We start from the raw sequence: 20,816 nt of genomic DNA, 5'->3' as shown, positions 1-20,816 counted from the left end.
GGTAGCACAGTCTTTTAAAATTGTGGAAACTGAAAGCCAGTTGCTAATTTTGAACTGTTTACAAGTATATAAGAAATGTGGAATTGCTAATGGATATTTTGTAAACGTATAGATATTTCATATGGAGTGTGAAAAGAGATTTTTAGTGAGATTGTACAGTAAGCAGTAGCCTCGATTAATGTGATCGCTGACTGTGAACTGACTAACAACTGAGCAGAAGTTTTGCTGAGGTTTGTGTTTAAATCAGACTTAATGCTGTGCTTGTGACACAAACAAAGCAGTACCCCAAATATTGTGAGCTGTGTGTGAATCAGTGTCCAAACAGATAGAAATCAAACTGTTTCCAGTCCTCTTGCTGTCATGTCTTGTACCTACCCATGTATTTGCGTGTGCATGCTTTTATGTCGCAACTTGCTGTGCCTTATGCACTTTGTGAGTAGACCTCCTCTATGCAAATGTCAGTCCAGCATTCCGGCGAAGGCGTGTTGTGTTCATCAGAACTGTTGTGGCTATTTCTTTATTTAGCCGACACGCCTATCTGATTTCACACCCAAGCATTGGAGAGCATTTCATGCAATAGGTCATACTGTGGTGACTGAGCACAGCCTGGGTGACAAGATCCCTCAAATTAGGAATTAGGTTATGGCAAATGAGACGACAACACAGCAAACTTATGTGTGCCAAAAAAATAGAAAAAATAAAAATGACTGATTGCCCAATAGTGTTTTGACTGTACTGAATCAATCTGAAGCCTTTTTACTTATTTTTTGATCAGGTATGTTTTCCAGCTCTTTATGATACAATTGTTTTGTTGAAAAACTGATCTATGTTCGATGCACCATCCAAGTATTTGTAATCTGTAACAAGATACTTTTTGACGTATTTGTACCCATCTCTGATTGCTGATAAATACATTTTTAATCGGTTATATTCTTAACTGCGATTACTTAATTATAATTTATCATTAACATCCCTAAATGAGACATAGCCCTGACTTTAATCTAGACACACAAACTAAGTAATTTCTTTTAAGATAACGTACTTTAAAACAAGTTAGGGCCGATGGATGCCTACATCTCTGCCAGTTTCTCTGAAGGAGCTCATCAGGAATGCCACAGCAGCTCCAGGTCATCTACAGACAGACAAAAAAAGGGAAGAGAGAAAGATGTGTATCATTACATTTGAAACACCCACTCATGAACTGCTCTCGAATACAGCTTTCTCTATCCTCATAATACCCTCCCTCTCTCCTTCTTTCAACCAAATCAGTTGCTAGTCACCAGTGTGCTTAGCTGTGTGTGTGTGTGCTTAAGAGATGGAGAGGGAAGAGGCACTTATGTCAAAAAGTGATGGCGATTGCTGCTGTGATGTCTGAACACGTGGCCGGGATGTATTGCATTGCGTTTATGCACCTTTTTGAACGAAGCGCATGCTTCACCAGAAAATCCACCCACATCCATTTTCACGGATTATCTTACTGCTGCAGTGTTGGCAAGTTATAACTCCCTCGTTCACAAAAGAGTAAAGCCTTACCAAGTGGTAGAGCTGTGAGAATGTGATGACACGAGGTAGGCACAGCGCCTAAGGATTACTGGTTTGCTCACTAAGTGTCTCTCTCTCTCTCTTGCTCATGTCCTTCTCTTTTACTTATGGGCTCAACGGCTCTAAAAGCTCACTTTTAAGTATCTGCACTTTAAACACACAGTATTCCCGTTCCTCTAAACAAATTAGCTAAGGGGAGAGAGCAGAGGGAGGAAGGCAGAGGGCACAAAGACATACACTGCTGCAGTGCAGGGGAGGCAGTGACAGAAATGCAGCCTAAATATAATGTCCTCATTTTCTCCATGCTGTATGTTTGCGCTTATGTTGTCCTTTACAGTGGTGCATTTCAGGAACTGCACAAGCTAATTGGCAGAGAAGGAAGACTTGCATGAGTTACATCAAAGAGGCTTGCTTTAGTCCCTGAACAGCAGGAGGGAACATCTTATGAGTAACAATACACAGTGGACCTCTGTTCAATTAGTAAAAGCCCAAATCAGTGTAAGTGCAAGACTGTTTAAGATCCACATCTGTCAAACGTTTGGTGTGCAGATGTTACTATTGACATCTAATCAGTCCAGTCCAAACTAGGCTGTAACCCTTTGAAACTGCACTTCACCAAACACAGGACTGCAGATGAAAACCAAGGTTGGGAGTTTCACTTGGAGGCAGAGCTGCTCTGAGTCATTTTTTTCTGCTGGGGTTAAACCTTACATGGGCAGAGCCAAAGAACATTTCTTTGTTTCTATGTAATAGACTGGTGTTCAGTTTCTGGGTTTAGCTGTAAAGCTTGTTTTGTCAAGTGTAGTCTAGTACTTTGTCTAATGCAGTCTAACTTGTTAGCTTTGCTGACCTTTCAAACTCTGACAGTCATACTAACTCAAAGTTGGTGATTTTCCAACATCATGAATACCATGGACATCAATGAATAAAAGAGTCAGTGTTTTATATCAATATTTCCCACCACAGTGCTTTATTTGTCATTCAAGATTGCCCGTTTCTTCTACAGAGGCCATGATTAAGTGAGATTGAGAGAGATGAAGAGAGACAAAGTGAGAAGGAACAGGGGCCAGTGGGGATAGCATCCCATTATTAGAACCCTCTTCTGACAGAGAATAATGAGGCTGACTGCATTATCTGGGCCACAGAGATGGAGCCTATAGACCACAGCGCTCCACATGAGGCTAGAGCAAAAAAGCACTGCAGACTGCAGAGTTACTTGGACACACAAGACTGTACAATGAAAGTTAGTCTATCATTTCTGCTGAAATGTGGACTAAATTTTATCGTACAGCCTTATGTTTCCATGCAAGTTATTCAAATGACATCTATGTCTGTGTGTGTCTATGTATTTGCGTGTCTGTGCAGAATATAGTGTCGATAAGATTGTACTGTATGAATGTCATTACAGACTTTGTGCATGGATAGCTCTCTACCCCCAGCTCTTCCCCCACTAGGACAGTGTGTATGTTTTGTACCCCCACACTTCATTTTCAATGTCGTTGGTAACTTTTCTTTCTCTCCTCTTTCTCACTTTAGCCAGAGAACCTGCTCCTAGCAAGCAAATGTAAGAATGCTGCAGTGAAGCTGGCCGACTTCGGCCTAGCCATAGAAGTGCAGGGGGATCAGCAGGCCTGGTTTGGTAGGTACAGCGGATACCGGAGTTTATCACATTTATATTTTATGTGTAATTATTTAAAGCTACAGATTAAAAGTTGCTTGTGCCGACTGCCTCGTATTGTACACTTGTTGCCCACATCTTTGTCATTGAAAGATCCTTAGGATTTTATGTAGTATTTTTCAGTTGGTTTATAATGAACCAATATAGATTTTGTACCAAGAATGGTCCTAAATTATGCTCCCTGTCCCCTTCCCCCTAGTTAAATCATCGCTGTTGATCTTATTTTTTGTATGGGAGATGTTAAACTCATGTTCATGTGTCCAGAGTGTCTGTGTTTTGTTCCTACATGGAGATTAACAGTGAGTGGGGTGAACCTGTCAGTCTTAGATTAGCCCTGTTCAGGCACACGTCAACATCTCACCTGGATCTCTACTACAAACATCTGTGCCCATCAGCTGTGGTGTATGTCACTTCTCTGTACAGCAGATTCGCCAGTCATTGAAAATCAGCCTCAAATATGTCTTTAAGCTCCGATTCCATTCTTTGTGGATGAGTCGGTTTTAGCTCACTGAGCATAATCTTGCTTTCTATACAAGCTGATCTAACGAGAGCAGATACACAATCTGTTGCCTTTAATCAAAGGCAACGTCAATCAATCATGTGTGTGTATGTGTGTTTGTGTTTTTACTGCAGGATTTGCTGGCACACCGGGGTACCTGTCCCCTGAGGTATTGAGGAAGGAGGCATATGGCAAACCTGTGGACATCTGGGCCTGCGGTGAGTTGTACAGAGACACACACTCATTCACACACTTTACACACAGATGATTGTACACAAAACAAAAACAGAAACACTGAAGCACATTTTCTAACAAATAATGCATTTTATGTGTGTTTATGTGTATGTATGTGTGTGTGTTTGTTTCTGTGTGTGTCTCAGGGGTGATCCTCTACATCCTGTTGGTGGGTTACCCTCCTTTCTGGGATGAGGACCAGCACAAGCTGTACCAGCAGATCAAGGCTGGGGCTTATGATGTGAGTCTCCTCTCCTCTCCTCTCCTCTCATCTCCTCTCAGTTGTCCCCTCCCCCCCACTGCCCCCGTTCCTTTTAGGCAGCAGTTACGTAACTCACACACCTCATTCATATTTCAGGGGGTGCAAGAGAGGGAGCCTCACCTTAGATCACATTTAAGTCTATGCCAAATACAGAGAGAGAGAGAGGCTGACTGACTCTCTGGCACTGATTCTGGGCTCACAGGACACAGACCTCGACACTTTTACCTGAACACAACGGGACCCGATGGGTTTGGAATTTCTTTACAAATTGCAGGGGGCTGTTCTTGGACAGGCCGTCTGATTATATTTAAGACACACAAACTCCTGTTTATATCTGGCCTGAGATAAGAAATGCAAATAAATTAGCTTACTTTTCATCCATAATGTTAAATTCGGTATGCAGGATATAAAAAACTCCTCATCGTTGCCATAAATTACCATCAGGGAGTTGGTTTATGCAGTCTAGCATCGTCATCAGATTTGTCAGTCAGGAATTCACATTTAATGCCAAACTCGAGGCATCAGAACGGTAGTCCACAAACCAACGTGTGACGTCACGACACATATTACAAATAGAACAAATTCTCACGGTCAAGAACCTGAAACAGGTTGATGTTCGACATGACTACTTAAAAAATTACTGAAACGATTAATTGATTATCAAAATAATTGTAGTTAGTTTTCTGTCGATCGGTTAATCAGCTATCATTTCAGCTCTGCTTTGAATGTTAAGACATGTCGTACTGTTCTTTGTCCCTTTAGTTCCCTTCTCCAGAGTGGGACACAGTCACCCCAGAGGCCAAAAACCTGATCAACCAGATGCTGACCATCAACCCAGCCAAGAGGATCACTGCTCAGGAGGCCCTCAAGCACCCGTGGGTCTGCGTAAGTGTTTCAGACAGCGGTTATTTTTCACACAACTCTTTACACTGCTGTCCACCTAGACAAAAACAAGGACAAACGACCAGTTGAATTGCAGCAAAGACATTGATTAACTTATTTCTTCTCGTCTTTTTCTTCCTCCTCTTTCTAAATCTTCTTCTATTTGTCATTGTCTCTTCCTGGTGCTCCTTCTTGTCTTCTTCCTTCTCCCAGCAACGGTCCACAGTGGCGTCTATGATGCACAGACAGGAGACGGTGGAGTGCCTGAAGAAATTCAATGCCAGGAGGAAACTCAAGGTCTGTTTGCATGCTCAGTCTCTCCCACATCCTCCTCCTCTGCTCTAATGAGCTGTTGCACATTTCATGGTTACCAAAGTATTGCCAAGCGTAATATTCGCAGTCCTTCCTGTTTTTCTGGAAGGTTTGTGATCTCTAAATTCAGGATGAACTGAAGAGTAAAACATGAAAAGAGTTTGATGGTGATGACATACATATTAGTGCTTCCTCTGCTGACTCGGCGCTGAGGTTATATGAAAAGACAGCTCAGATCCAGAGTTATCGCACATGCATAGTTTCCCTTGTACACTGATTTATTGCTGACTGATATTGTGTGGACGCGACAGCTTAGCTGTTGGAGCATGTCACTGTCACCCTGCTGCTTTTGGCCAGTCTTGGCATGGCTCAAATTCCAGCACATGGGAATCTGGAAGCAGAAACGCAGGTGGCTGCATGCAAAACGTTGGACCATTCAACCTAACGTGCCATCAGCATGAACCAGTTGTCTCTGGCTTTTCACATTTAGTGAGAAATGGGCACTGCCAAGGTTAGACATGCAGCTAACAACACAAACAGGAAAAGAGAAAAATCACAAAACACTTAGAATGTTACAGATTGACAAATAACGAAGATATCAGTGTGTTGTTGTTGTTGTTCCTTAAATGGGTCTTGAGGTTCTGACTGGAGTTGTTATAACAGTGTAGACAGACTGTGGGCAATCATCTATCCAGCTAACAACTGTAAGAAGATATGTTCCCAAAGAGATCCACCAAAAAAACAACTCCCACATACTGTATATTGTTTTTTTCATTTTCATTGCAGCAGTAGTTTTCTGCAATTTAGCTGTTCAGAAATTGAGAACATTATCAACAACCTCTGCAGCTCTTAAATACCATGGTCTATTTGCAATTCAGTGCCATTTTTATAGCCCTATTAAAATGTATCAGCTCCAGTTGTAAATGATGTCCCCAGAGGAAAAGTGTCGAGATTAGCTGCTTCACTTCTCCTCTGACTTTACAGTCATGCCAGTCCATCTCTCTCTCTCTCTCTCTCTCTCTCTCTCTCCTGTGTAATTTCTGGTATGATTGTATTAGCGGTTACATCTTTAATGGTCAGCAGTGATGTGATGGCTCATGAATGGTTTTTGCTAGCACGTTAGTATCACTATTTGCATTCACATTTCACCTGCTGGGAGTCAGGATTTTTCCCAGGAAAGACCCATCTTTGTTTTGCTAGAACCCAAATGCAAGAGCTTAAATTGCCCGGATATTGTTTGAATCATTTCATGTACAACATTCAATTAAGAAAGACAAAATGGATGTTTATTCCTCTAAACCAAAATATGGTTTACATTGATGATATGATATTGGATTTTTGCAGATATGCGATATATCGATATTTTTTCTCTGTTTGGCTGATAACCAACACCAATATATGCACATACTTTTTCCACCTAATTGCAGGAAACATCTGCAGGTAGTTCTCCATCAAGTGTCTCCTCTAGTGGAATCAATACATTATTATGCCTTCTCTTTATAAAAAGCCTATGGCATCTTGCAGACATACAATGCTTTTCCAAATCTATACATTACCAATACACATTATATGCCAATGTGATCATGCATCTATAGTTTAAATGATTAAAATCTTCTTTGTTTTCCTCTCAGGGGGCCATTCTTACTACCATGCTGGTTTCTCGAAACTTCTCTGGTAAGTGCTGCCTGGACATAGTTCACATACACCCCCCCCCATAACTGTAAGTCTACCATTCCTATCAACATCAAACAATAGACAGTTCATGTACATATGTCAAGTGTAGGGATTTTACTGTCTGCATGCGAGTTGTGTAGTTATATGAAAATACTTAAGCACTGAGGGAGACTGACGTGTGTTTTGAATATAAGCAAGTGTGTAACGGTCAGTTTGGTTGAGGAACATGTCACCATTTTGAAGGACTTTGTGACTCTTAAAAGTGACACTCCCCCCAGAACCTACTCCAACGTCACCGCTGTGACTCAAAACTGGTGAATGCTACAAACCGTTTACAGCCACCTTTAAAACCTACAGGAGATGGGTACTGGAGGCTTGGAAGTTATTTTATCCGGAGAGTATCACTTAAGCAGATTTGAGCACCATGGGAAAAGAAAGATACAATATTGTCTTTTCCTTTTGTTGTTTAATTCTGCCAAAATAATGACATGTGCCTCTTAAACACTGGTAACAGTAAACACTGCGACAGACCTAATCGTCTCCCTCAATGAAGAGATATATATTTATGAAAAGTTAACAGAGCATGCCTCTAAAGCAAAATCACATTTTCATTTCATTTCATTGCAACTTCAGTGTTTCTCTTTTTTCCTTTATACAATCATTTCTTTTTCCCAGTAAAACTTAGACGCATGTGATGCAGAGCATTTTTGTACTGTAGAAAGTACTTAACAAAACAGCATGTGACTATCAGACAAACTGTTCATACATTTTTATATGGTTCTGTGTAAGGAAAGTTTTGATTTGTGTGTCAGATAGTAACTGTTGGCTTGCTTACAGCTCTCTTTATCTGAGCCAATATTTAAGCTTAGGAGAAAGTACCACACTGGCAGTAATTATAACACACTTTTTGTACTTAAGCCTGCTCTAAATGTCATCACTGTGTAAAAGACTAATTGAATCTGAAGCAGAAGTGAAAATGTAAAGAAACTCTGAATTTGATCATCAAGCCGTGGATGTGTTTCTGTTGGAGTATTTGTCTTTTTGTATTCGTGTATATCTCTGTCATAGATAACACTTTCTGAAAGGTTTTAGGTTAAATAGCTCCTATAATCTAATTATTTTGGACATATTTACCTCCCATCTCTTGAAGCTGCCTCAGAGACACTTTTAACTTTTAAGTGCAGCCCTTCTTGGATGAAGCAAATTTGTAAATGAGTGACTGACATTCAGCTTTAAAAGTGTTTTCAGTGGGTAATCATAGTAAGGGATTGTCGGGAGAATTCAAAGCAGCTTCCTCATAACTGTTGAACTTGAAACTGTCTGTGTTCATGTACAGTATATGTGTGTGCGTTTTGAACATAAAGATGAGAGTAATGTTTGTGTGTGTGCAAGCATACTGCTTCAGGAAACATGACAGCAGCCACTCTGACACTGTGCGCTTTGCAAAGGGAAATGGTCTGAACATCCACTTAACAACCACTCATCTCTTTAACTCCCACAAACACACACACACACTGACCCAGGTGTGTGGTGTGACTGTGTCACTGCTCTTCAACACCTTTCTCTCGCTCGCTTTTCTCTTCTTAGGCAGCAATACTCCGTTATAAGTGTGAGGTCATCCGGTGAGCGAGTCAGAGAGAGGATGAGAAATAGCTAAAATGTAAAAAAAAAAAAAATAAATTAAAGAGAGACCCTCAGTAAAAGATGGTCATGGCACATTACATCAATGCATAAGCCACCACCAGCGCTTTACATAACAAGTAATTGTATTCTCGACATATATTATGAATCATGCATTATACAGATCAGTGTGTAAGTGTGCCTGTGCCGACACAGAGGCGGTTGTATTTCCCCTCCACATGTGGATGTTATGTCTCGTAGTATTCATACAATTAAAGGTTGCAGAGATGAAGTTCAGGTTTAAACTGAAGTTTCTGACTGTATATTTGTATATGCCCACAGTATATATCTGCAGTGAAGCCACCAAAATGTTACTTTGGTTACAATGTATTGAATTGCCAGTACACTGTATATTGTAAATAAAAAAAATATTATTATATTAAAGGTGCAGTTCACCCCAAATCAAAAACACGCATTTCCCTCTTACCTGTAGTGCTATTTATCCATGTAGATCAGGGCTCCCCAAGGTGGGGATCCCGGGCCAAAGTTGGCCCGCCTTAGGGTTTAATTTGGCCTCACCCGTTCTTCAGTCATAGAGACAAAAAATATTTTTTGGCAGTTGTAGCACTGCAAGCCAAGAGCCATCTAGTTTCATTATATTGGAGAGAAGGCAGACATCTGTGCGACCGATCTCTCCAAAACTTTCTAGATGGATAAATACAGGTAAGAGAAGAAATGTGTGAGTGAATTGTCACTTTAAGATCGGTGAGTGCTGCAAATATAACATTTACTAACGCCTACTAAATTCTGTGTCATTACCACCATCATCATCCTAACAATAATGCTATTTTCAGGGATACAAAGAGACAAAATGCAAGTATCAAAGACTCTCAGATGAAAGTTGAGTTTTGTGTCTCTTCCAAGTTTTTCTCTGCTCATCCTTCTGTCAGAGCAGCGGATTCATCTGTGACAGATTTTGTGTCACAGCCACATATTGTCAGTGGTCTGTGTTATGAATTAACCCCCCTCCCTCTTTAAACTAATGAGTCCGGTTTGTCTCTGCCTTTTTGTCTCTCACCTTTTCTTTCTTTTCCCCCCATCGTGCTCACATACCTCCTGCTATGTCTCTGACTCACCCCCTCCTCTCACACCCTTTCTCCATCTTTACTCCCTGTTCATCATTCACCTCTTTCTCACCCTCCTTTGTAACTCTCTGTCTCCATGTGTGACTGGGTATTGGACTCTTAACAGTGGGCAGCAGGCAGACCACCGCTCCAGCCTCTGTAACTGCGGCCGCAGCAGCAGTGGCTGCAGCCGCCGGCACCACCGCAGGGCTGGTGGAACAAGGTAGCATGGTGGCTCACCCAGGGCACGCCACCCCACTCCTGTCCTCCCCCACCCCCCACTCTTTTTCTGTCTTTTACACTTTATTCTTCTTCGTCTTCTATTTCGCCCTCTTTCATTTTCTTTCCCACCTCCCTCCCTCCTCAGCATGGGAGCTCAGAGCATGATGGCTGACCACATCGCAAACTACAGCTCCCCTTTACTCATCGTCTGCAGCATTAGCTATGTTTCCATTTAACTGTTAAGCAGGTTTTAAGCAATCACAGCAAATAAAATGCAACTAAGCATTTTTCAGTCCATTGGCGTAATGCAAGTAAGGGGTTTTTAAATGCTAAAAACACCAATAAGAATTGTGGGAAAAGTATTTTTAGTGTCACAGATGTTGTTCATCTGTTGTTGGCCATATTTTATATTTTTACCCAAGCAAGGAACTTGTGTTTAATACAAGTAATGGTTGAAACACAAACACAATCGATGCGGTAAGAGTCACATTAGGTATGGTATTAAGTGTGCCTCTATTGCTATTTTTTTGCTAAATCAAGAACTGCTCTCTAAGCACTTCAAAAATTCATTGTTGCAATAATGGAGATGTTTTAGTGAATATTTTAGTTCCCATTTGCCCATTCTGTGTTGATGCTTCATAATTTGTAAAGGACTTGGATGGAAGCCCAGCTACTGCTGTCATTTTCCACATCAGCACATCTGTCACTTCCTGTCTGAGATCTGATCTGGTGGCTGCAGTGTCCATCATCGCCACTGACCCATATTCATCCAGTCATCCTCATCTCTAGACGCAGCCACAGAGCATGGCCTCGACCGTACCAAAGTGCTGTCCTGTCTATCTGTTTCTCTTTCTTCCTTCTCACTTTTTTCCTCACACCTCAACTCCGTCACATCACCCCTCCATTTTATCCCATTCCCTTTCCTATATTCTGTCGGTTTCTACCTCTCTGGTCACTGTTGTCTCACAAGTCACCCTATGCCACAACTCCACCAGTATCACTCCCACTTTCCCACATCTCACTTACCTCCTCACTCCTCTTTCCCTCTCTCTTCTTTTCTCTGTCTGACAATGACATTGGAAAGTTTGCCCCTGTCAATTTAAGGATGGAACTGCCCAAGAGCTGTTGGTGAATGCTGCATGGGGCACTGGACTGGTGCATGCGCTGCAACACGGGGGATTTTGGTGCATGGTGAACACTGTGGAAGATGCAAGGCTGGGCTGGTTTTCATGAAGTCGAAAGTCAAAAACTTTTTAAATTTTAGAGTCAGCGCTATTATGTTCAAAGTCATTGAAAAAGATGATTTTTTTTAGTGAAAAGGTTTCAACTGGAGCAAAAAAAGCCTCATCCTGGGCTGTCCGCTTCATAAATCAGGAATAAATGAGAAAGACTGGAGGGAAATAACAGAAAGAACTAATGCTCTGATGAGTTTTAAGTTCAGTCAGAAGCTGAGCTGAACTCGTAAACACACACTCAGACACAATCCCAGAAACACAGCCAGTGCGTCCATTGCTGGCTAGTTCAAAGCTATCATCTGTCCAGTTGGTGCATCAGCTGTTTGGGGGGTATCAACACGAACTTAGCAGACAGTCCACCGGACATATTGGTGTGAATGACACACCTAATTTTAAATACACCTTTAGACACAAAAAGCACTGCCACAATTGATGTTTCAAAAGTGTTAACGCTGCCTAAATAGGGGGCCCAGATAAAACTTGCAAGAACCCATCCCCTTTGAGTCTTATTTCTGCCACCCTGACAGATTTAAATCTAAAATATAATTGCCTTTAGCTCATGAGAAAAGTTGTGGTTATACAATGTATGGTGGTAGTTTTATAAAAATACTATTTATTTGCTTATTACCATAATTCTGATAAGTCCAACTTTAAGCTTCAAAACATTCCTTCAGAGACCAAGTGCAAGAGCAGCCGATCAGGTGGAGATTTTAATGCATGTAACCTAATGTATTTGTTCTGGGTACTCAGAAATGAACTGCAGGCATAAACGACAAAAAGCTTAACATGGCAGTCTGAGACTGAGCTAAGGAGACAGAAGTAGTGGCAGTGTCCTTGTTTCTGTGGACCACTGGGACTCCACAGTCCTCTCCGTGTCCCTCAGCCTCCACTAGGCTCCAATCAAATATTTATAGTGGGCTGTCTCCCCCTATCAGCCTCACTCTGCCTCGCTGGTGTACTGGAGGCCTCGCTCTATGTTGCATATTCACGCACACAAATACAATCACAATGTACTAGAAGTCACCCTGTCCTCGTGCAGGAGTAGAGCAAATATATCTTTTAATGTGTCCTGGCCTTCAAGGCGTTATGTTTAGAATAAGTTCCTGAGGAACTTTTGCACCTAAATGGGCTCCTCCAGTAGCTTAATGCATTTCCAGAAAGCATTTTTTTTTTTTGCTGGCTCGTGTTAATCTTCAAGTGAATCCATGCCCATCCTTGTTTCGCTCTTGCAGTGGTGCATCTTGCGTGTTTTAGCAGAATTTTAAGTAGCGGTGCTTTTGTTTTAATCTCTTCCTCCTCTCTCTTCTTGCTTCATGTGTAATTTGTGGCAAGGTAAGGAGCGCCCCTTGCTTTTCCACCTTCGGTTTGAATTAAGACACCTTTGATTTTTCAGGTTTCCGCAGAGGCATCCTCATCGTCACTGGAGTTTAAGTCAGCAGTTTGGGTTTTCTTTAAGAAGATCCAGTACAACACTTTGACTGAATCATGGTGTTTTAAAAGAGCAGAGTGAAATACCCTTATCGCTTGTTATCATTCCTCTTCTCCTTCCTCTTCCTCTCTGCTCTCCTTTCATGTCCTCTCCTCTGTTGCCAAGCCATCAGAGAATAGGAGAGAATGAACCTGACACTATTCTGACCCCATTTCTTCTCCTCAGTAATAACCAGCCTTTGGGAGGAGGAGGAACAGCATAACAATAAACCATGCACAATCACGCCACTCTCACATCCCTCCAGATTATGTAGTGCTTCTTTACTGCTGAATATGCAAACCTCACTTCAAACAAGCGATACTTTATCACTGAGAAAAGAAGTGTTTTTTGTGTCTCAACTAGTCTTTGCACCACCAAATTCTCATGGAGTTGAGGCTCCGACTGAAAATTCAGTGTCGCTGGCTTGGAGGCTTGTTTGGAAAGGACAGTGAGAAAATTAGAGAGGAGCTATGTCTCATGTTCAGATAGAGAGCGAGAGAGAGAGAGAGGGGGGAATGGGGGAGAGAGAAAGAAAGAAAGAAAATCCCAGACCACCAGAAATAGTGTTTTATGTAACGTGGCTGGCTGCTGATGTGATTGCATCTGATCAGACTTGAATTTGCACTCAGCCCCCTTAAATAAGTCCCGGTAAGAGTTACGTCCAGGGGAGTAAGAGAGAGAGGAGGAGCCTGGGACTTGGACTGGCAGGTGATAGGCACCAGCATCTCACAAGTCTATGGTTTCTATGTTGCTGACAGTGCTTTAATTTTGCTTTAGTGACACATTTCATGAAGATCACTTTTTTCACTTTCACAATTTAAAAAAAATAATAATAATTTCCAATTTAATCTAATTATTGGATCAAAACAGTTAATCAGGACCTGTCGGACCAGTGGACCGCTTTTCCAAAGCAGATTACGTGAAACTTCCTCTGGAGCCACAAAATGTTATAAACTACTTTCCACATCTGTAGTAGCCGAGCATGTGAGTGGAGTGGAGCGGCGAGAATTTCTGCTCCTCGCTCACAGAGCTGTTTGTTCCCCTCGCTCCAGGCCACTCCACTCAGGTTTCAGCCCGCTGCACTCAAATCGCTCATCGTTCGCTCCAAACAAATGAAAAAAAATCTGCATTGTATTTACTGAGCAGCCAAAGCCACATTTTCCAAGCAGAAAATATGTATTTAAAGTTACACTTTGATGCATTCTGGGTCGAGCATGCTTCGGACTCCTGGTGTGAGCAGTACCGGAGTGAAATTGGAGAGTAATGGAGTTGGAGATAAGGCGACGCTCCAGCTTTTTAAAAACGCTGCTTTACACTCTATCCAAAATTCTCCTACTCCCCGCTCACTTACTCTCCACTCACATGCTCCACTCTGCATGTGTAGTTGTACTCCCCAGGACCTGTAAGCACACTTTAATGTGTAAAATCAGTCGAGTTAATAATACGCTTTAGTTTCGGCACTCCAAGGGAAAAGTTTGGGCATTCCTGATTTACAATGGAAGAGACACAGCCACAGTGCAATAAAAATCAAGTTTTTAAAGATCCCCTCCACATCCAATGTATTCAGGCATACAAAAACTACTCTACTCTGTGTCTGACATGGCGTTTACAGAAAAAAGTCTAATTACCACATTAAAATCCTTAAAATGACACCTTGTTTCAAAAGACATAAGGTATTTCATCCTTCACTGTAAAGTCTATTCTCTGTGTCTCTGCGCACTGGAGGCTTCACGTTTCCACGTCACATTTGTGTTTGCTGAATATTAGACCAGGATCGGCTTCCGAACAATGTGTGATGTCACAAATCATGACTGTAGGCCCGCCTCTTAAAATCAGATTTTCAGTGAGCTCAGAGGAAATTATACTTTAATCAATGAATGTGAAAACATCCAGCTTAAACATTCAGCTGCAGAAACAAAAAAGGAAAACATATTTTTAGCAAGTAATCACCCAAATGAGTAATGTGAAACTAATGACTTCCTGGGTGCCCAAGGTCTTTTCCTAAATGTGTGTGTCCAGGGTTTGAGCCGTACAGTACCAACAAGTCTCCCTGTGCATTTTGAAGTAAAAAAGGAACACACTCATTTAATCTCATCAACATCTGATGTCTTGTGAGTGTTAATCCTCTGTCTACATCCTCACAGACGCATCCGCAACCTCCACCCGTGTGACATCCCAGAAAATCTGGCTCTTACTCTGGGGCCCCTCTGGGCAACTGTGAATTTATCTAACGCAATTGGACCACCTTGCTGGCCGTGCTGCAGCACTGCAGTCGTGGTGAATGCCCTGCGGACTGTCTTTTGTTGTCTGCACAGTTTCCACTGTTGGGATTATGGGTATTAAGTTTATCAGAGGACTGTGTCTACAGTATCATTCTTCCTCTTCTACCCTCCTCCCTCATTACCCTTCATTAGAGAGCAGACTGAAGACTAATCCTCCTTAAGGCCCCCACAGAGTTCTTCAAGGCAGGGCTTATTGTTGGGTTTAGATGGCTGCCGTGCGAGAGAGCCATCTTTGTTTCGGCTCCCTCAAGGCCACAAGGGGGACTTGGCACAATAATCAATGTGAACCAATGAATTAAAGTAGATTTTTATCTCACTGACAACAATGTCTTTGCATGGCTGAAAGACAAAGCATCGAGTAAAAGCAATTAGACTAGTCTCAAGACAGACAAGGAAAATGAATGTGATGATGGGTTTGGGCTTGGAAGGAAATACTGGAATCCACGTCCGACCTTCATTATCGAGCACTGTCGGACCCAGGTTGTACCTTGCTAGATCGATATAAGCCCTTACATCACTCAAATGCACCTATGTAGTTTTCAGACCGTGTGATTGCATAATGAGCATGCCACGCACAAGCTTCTGTATTGATTGCTGCCAGGGAGCTATTTTAAGAAGGTGTCTCGGCTGCACAGCTTCACTGGAAGGAAACACATTAATGAAAGTAATTTTGCTGGAAGCTGCTTTTTTGAGGAATAAAGATCAAGGTGGGTTGTACTATATGAGCAATAGATTGATCAATTACTCATACAGTACTGGTGTATTCTGGAGGTGGCAGCGTTACCTTGCTGGGAGACTCACAGTGCTGCAATTGAAAAACAGTTTAAGTTTAAGGCTTTATCAGCAAGGTGCTGAGGCGCCCTTGACTATTCAGGTTGTCTCAGCTGAGCCATTGGTTTGCAAGAGACAACAGAGGTCAATAAAGATTATTTCACCAAGTCAAATGAATGTCAAATCTTCAGTTTAGGTTAACGATGTAGCAGATATTGTGAATCGCCAAAGAAAAGTAATTGCTGCTCTACTTCTGTTTCTGCCCGTCTTCACCTCTGACTGGTTATTTTCCCTGTGTTTATCATTGCAGCAGCTAAGACCTTGCTCAACAAAAAGGCAGATGTCAAGGTAAGGGTCATCACATGTCTTGTTCCCACTTATCTGCCTTCACTCCTCTAGTCTTCTCCTTTCCCATGGAACCTCTGTCTCTTCTTCTTCTTCTTCTTCTTCTTCTTCTTCACTGTTTTTCTATATATCTGGCTAATCTCACTTTTGTCTGCTTTAACTCTTTTCTTTGAAGCTGAATGTGTTGGTTTCATGCTCATTGTGTGTTGTGTGTCCTAATCTCGCTGGATGTGTTATTTCTTGTGATATGTGGAGATTGTGGTTGTGTTTTCAGATGTTGTGTGTCTGTATTAAGGCTGTATTGGCACAACATTTTGTGTGAAAAGCCACAGCCCTACTCTGGATACATATCTGTGAACATGTGTCTTTACATGTGCGTTTGTTTGTATGTGCTTGTGTGTCTATGTGCGTGTGTCCGCCGCTGGGTCGCCTGCCAGAGCACAAGCCTCACGCAGCACATCCATCTGAAAGCACCCTTTATTTTGATTTGGCATTATTCAGCTCATTGCCACCTTCTCCGTCTCCATTATTAAATGTAACCATCTGTCAGCCCTCCCCGTTAGTTTTGTTTTCATCATTCATCACTCCATTTCTGTCTCTTCCTCCTCTTTCAGTGCTTCCTTTTCCTGCTCACCCCATCTGGTCTTTAACCCCTCATTCCCGTTCATCCTTTTAATGAAGATCTCTCACCATCCCACGCTCGCACATGCACACACTGCAGTAACACATCCCACACAAAACTTCCATGAATGTGTCTGTGTGTTCATGCATGATAGTGCGTGACAAAGCTCGGAACATGACGTTCATGCAAACTAATGTGTTTGCTTCTCGGCATTGTTAGGCAGCGCTTTGGGGCGCACGCACGTGGACATACAGGAGTGTGTATGTGTAAACGTAAATGTGAGCGTGTGTGAAAACATCAGATTTGTTCGTCAGATTGAAAAGAGAATGAAAGTGCAAATGAGGGTGTGAGCATGCCTGCACATCGAGCGTGCGTAAGCGTGGGTGTCCGCATGTGTGGTTTGCTTATGTGCATGTGCAGCAGTGCGTGCGTGCACATGGGCCCCCCTCCCCTTTCTCCCTGCTTAGTCGGTTCAGCAGGGAATGTGACTCCGGTTCCAGGAATAGCTGCCAGTCTGGACCCTGGAAACTCAGACGACAGAAATAGACACTTACTTCCACTGCGGCGCACTCATTGCCTAGCAACAGGCTCCCCACACACTCGCCCCAAACCATTTCTAAAGGCGTCTTCTTCGTTCGCTGCCCTCGCTGCTCTCCTCCTTCCCTCACTCGTCTCTTGTTTCTCCTCTGTCTCTTCCCAACACCTGTCCTTTTTGTTCTCTTTGGCGACTCTGACCTCCACGCCTAGGCCGCTCTTTCCTCTTCTTCTCCCGCTGCTTCATCAATGCGTAATGGCACCTGACGTTTCTCAGCTGTAGCACCTGCTCCGCTCCAGCAGGCAGTCTCTTTCTCTCTGGCACAAACTTCACACCACCGTCAACCTCCCGTGCTGCCGGCTTCTTTCCTTAAATGCCACTCCATTCAGCATTTTGCGCAGTGTTGTTAAGTTGATAACACACTGTGTCTGTTCTTTTTGTTTCTAAAAGTTATTGAATGTAGCATTTTGATGCATCAATATGATGAGCAGGTAAAATACAAGACAAATTAGGCTTCCAGTGTTTTAGTTCATTTGAAGTGCTTACACCTGTGTCCCCAAATTATCGTGATAATCATTTATTGATGTGCGAATGCTACACGCAGCAACTTTACAAGTAATGAGTCAGTCTTGATATTAAATTTAAAATGAGTTCTGGGAGAATGCTTTTGTGCTCTGACAGAATACATTTTGCATTCCCTTGTCTTGCCTTTCTATTATGTTTCCATCTTGCTCCTTGTCGCCCCAAATATTTTTAAGTGATTGACAGAAGAACAGTGGGCTGCAGATTGACTGTCTGCAAAACTTTTCTGTGATCTGCTTCCCCTCTTATGCCCTACCTCCCTCCCTGAAGACTCCCACTGAAGCCTTCCGCTGAAGCCACCGCTCCTTCTCGTGCTTTTCTCGTTCACTTCCCCACTTTCGCAATAACACCTGGAAATCTTTATTTCTCTGAGGGGAAACACTCATTCTTCTGCTTTGTCCAAGCTGTCTGGAAAAGTCTGATCCTGCTCTTTTTAAGGATTTCACAGCTGCAATGTCATTAAAATGTACAAGTTTTGGTTTGACAACATCTCTCTTTTACTTTGTACCAGCACATTCACTTTTTTGTCATCGGTTACATTATTTTTTTCCTCCTCCTTCTTCTACCATCCATTCATCCGTCCATCCGTCAATAAATCCATCCATCCATCTATTGCCTGAGGACAGAAACGCAAGTCCAGCTCTACTGTCCAGTATATGGTGAGCATGCACTTTATGCATTTGCCCAGTCATGCCTTTTTTTGCTCCCTCTCTTCACTCGTTGACTCCTGTGCTTGTTTTTATCCATCCTCTCCCTCCTTTTACTTCTCCGAAGTATCAATCTGTGACACAGGAAGCATTTTTTGTTCAAACTGCAGTCAGGTGTCATGCCATGTTGGCAACAGCAGCAGCACCTTGTTGAGAAGTCAACATGAGCAGCGACGGCTAAAGAAAACAACCTATACAGAATGTCAACCAAGGGAACAAACTGATTTGATATTGTTCAACACAGGGTTGCATAAAATTTGAGTTTTTAGTTTCTTAATGCCTCACAAACACAGAACATACTGTACAGTATACAGTTATTTCTGTAATAAAGAATACTTGAACACATATACACCCAGGAAACTTCAATGCCAGGCAGAAGTCACAGCTTTGGCCCTTGCGCTGTGCAATGCCATTAGACTAACCCTGACATTATTCTGAAAACGTAATAGAGTCAGGATGTTTCAGTTCCATCAGAGTTACTCCAGGGATGCTGCTCTAGATCTGTCAGGGGCACACTTTTAGAAATAGAGGTGGCTCTTGTGCTTGTACTTTTGATTTGGAAGTCTTTGGTATTACAAGACGTTGCACCTACTTGAAACAAAAAGAAATACAAATAAAAGTGTGGGTATGTGGGGGGCATACTTGCACCTGAGACCCCCTGTAAGTACTGATTCAGCATCTGACACTTTATTTTTATTCAGGTAAGTGAATTGAAAGGGAATTTGAGCAGTCTATCCTTTCTTGAGGCAACTTCTTTTTCCCACTGACCTGGTATGTCCGTTTTTTCCACACACCCATCATCCATCCTACACCTCTTCCTCCTTTCTTCTCCCTCTGCACGACTTTCTTTGGCCAGCTGGGGACCCACTTTTCTCCTTCTTTGTTCTTGTTAAGGTCATTAGAAGGTATTGATTGTGTGAAGATGTGTCATCTCTTTGCGATGTCTATCCGCTGATGTGTTTAATTGCGTCGCCATGGTTTTGCTTTCAATACGGCAAACGTTTTAGATGTGTGACTTTGGACATCAACAGCTGTCTGCGCCACAGGCAAAGCTTTGGTCCGGACTGCTGTCATCGTGCCAGTTTTTTTATCTGCCACCCAGGAATATAAGGGGCTTTCTCACCACAGACACTCATGACGCACATGCTAAGACCCCGAGTTGATACCGCAAACAAGCTTTGACTAAGACATCACACCCTTTAATCGTTACTTTGATGAGGAATAAATTTCCTGTTGCTCCGCAGAGGCAGCGGAGTGATGGCTGACGACAGCTTTGGATGGGTTTAATGTGTGTGTGCGTGAGTGTGGGTGTTTGTTTGGGCACGGGTGTGAATGTGAAATGCCTATATGTCAGCTTTTTGTCGGCTTACACCAGCTTTTATTTTCATGGCTGTTTTGTGTGTGCATGCATTGTGTTGTGTGTTTGCACTTGTATGTGCTGACGTATAAGCTCTCTCCTCTCCTCTCCTCTCCTCTCCTGTCCTCTCCTCTCCTCTCCTCTCCTCTCCTCTCCTCTCCTCTTCATATTATGACTTATAAACCCATACACATACACACTACTTTCTTCACTTCCACACCCAGGAGCCCCGGCAATTCGATGTTAATATTTCTCCAAACTGGATTACAAATAATGTAATGTAGATTCAATGCAAATATCATTATGATTTAACTCAGCTATAAAGCACTGGCCGCTCTTTGATGTGTGGTCTTCAAAGGAGCAGATATCGTGGCTTAAAAAGGGGATTTATTACGGCCAGACGGCACGGTGGCATCGTTGTGATGTGGACTCTTAAGCAGCTGTGACACATGATGATGTCACGCAGCGGCACTCATGTCACCTCTCAGCATTACAAATCAGTCTTGCAAATGAATTATTAAGGTAACCCTTTTGTCACTGCTGTTACTGGACTCCACACTCAGTCACTTATGTTTATCTTATGTTTGCAGTGACCTTTAATTACAGCTTAACCGCCATTTTCCTTCTCTTAAGTTTATTGAGTAGATGTCACCATGAAACTTCCCTGCTAAATTACTTATGTTATATATAATTTTTGGTGTAATCGTGCAAATGAGTCAGTATCTAATTCAGCATGTGCCTTTTTTCATGCATTTCTAGAACATTGAATAAAGCCAGGTTCAAAGTTCTTGTTTCATTTTGTTGAGTCGAAGGTTTTCACAGAGGGATATTTAAAATCTCTTCTCATCACTCCACCAGGAAAT

At 42.3% G+C, this 20,816-nt stretch overlaps 1 protein-coding gene across 30 annotated transcripts in view; it reads left to right on the top strand.

Annotated features, from left to right (window-relative positions):
- Positions 1 to 20,816, top strand: part of camk2b1 (calcium/calmodulin-dependent protein kinase (CaM kinase) II beta 1) — a 69,675-nt gene that overhangs the window by 31,017 nt on the left and 17,842 nt on the right. For 11 of the 30 annotated variants that reach the window (XM_084359605.1, XM_084359600.1, XM_084359577.1 and 8 more), the window contains exons 7-13: positions 3,079 to 3,181; positions 3,854 to 3,937; positions 4,100 to 4,194; positions 4,978 to 5,100; positions 5,311 to 5,394; positions 7,041 to 7,083; positions 16,116 to 16,153. In XM_084359605.1, the coding sequence (XP_084215731.1) occupies positions 3,079 to 3,181; positions 3,854 to 3,937; positions 4,100 to 4,194; positions 4,978 to 5,100; positions 5,311 to 5,394; positions 7,041 to 7,083; positions 16,116 to 16,153 (570 nt within the window). Of the gene's footprint in view, positions 1 to 3,078; positions 3,182 to 3,853; positions 3,938 to 4,099; positions 4,195 to 4,977; positions 5,101 to 5,310; positions 5,395 to 7,040; positions 7,084 to 9,954; positions 10,051 to 16,115; positions 16,154 to 18,515; positions 18,549 to 20,816 lie in introns of all 30 variants that reach the window. The other 19 variants (XM_084359603.1, XM_084359576.1, XM_084359589.1 and 16 more) reach the window with 5 other exon arrangements.

The sequence above is a fragment of the Pagrus pagrus genome (assembly GCF_965226575.1).
Source record: "Pagrus pagrus genome assembly, chromosome: 8".
Classification (NCBI taxonomy): domain Eukaryota; kingdom Metazoa; phylum Chordata; class Actinopteri; order Spariformes; family Sparidae; genus Pagrus; species Pagrus pagrus.
This window is presented reverse-complemented; position numbering and strand designations above follow the sequence as displayed.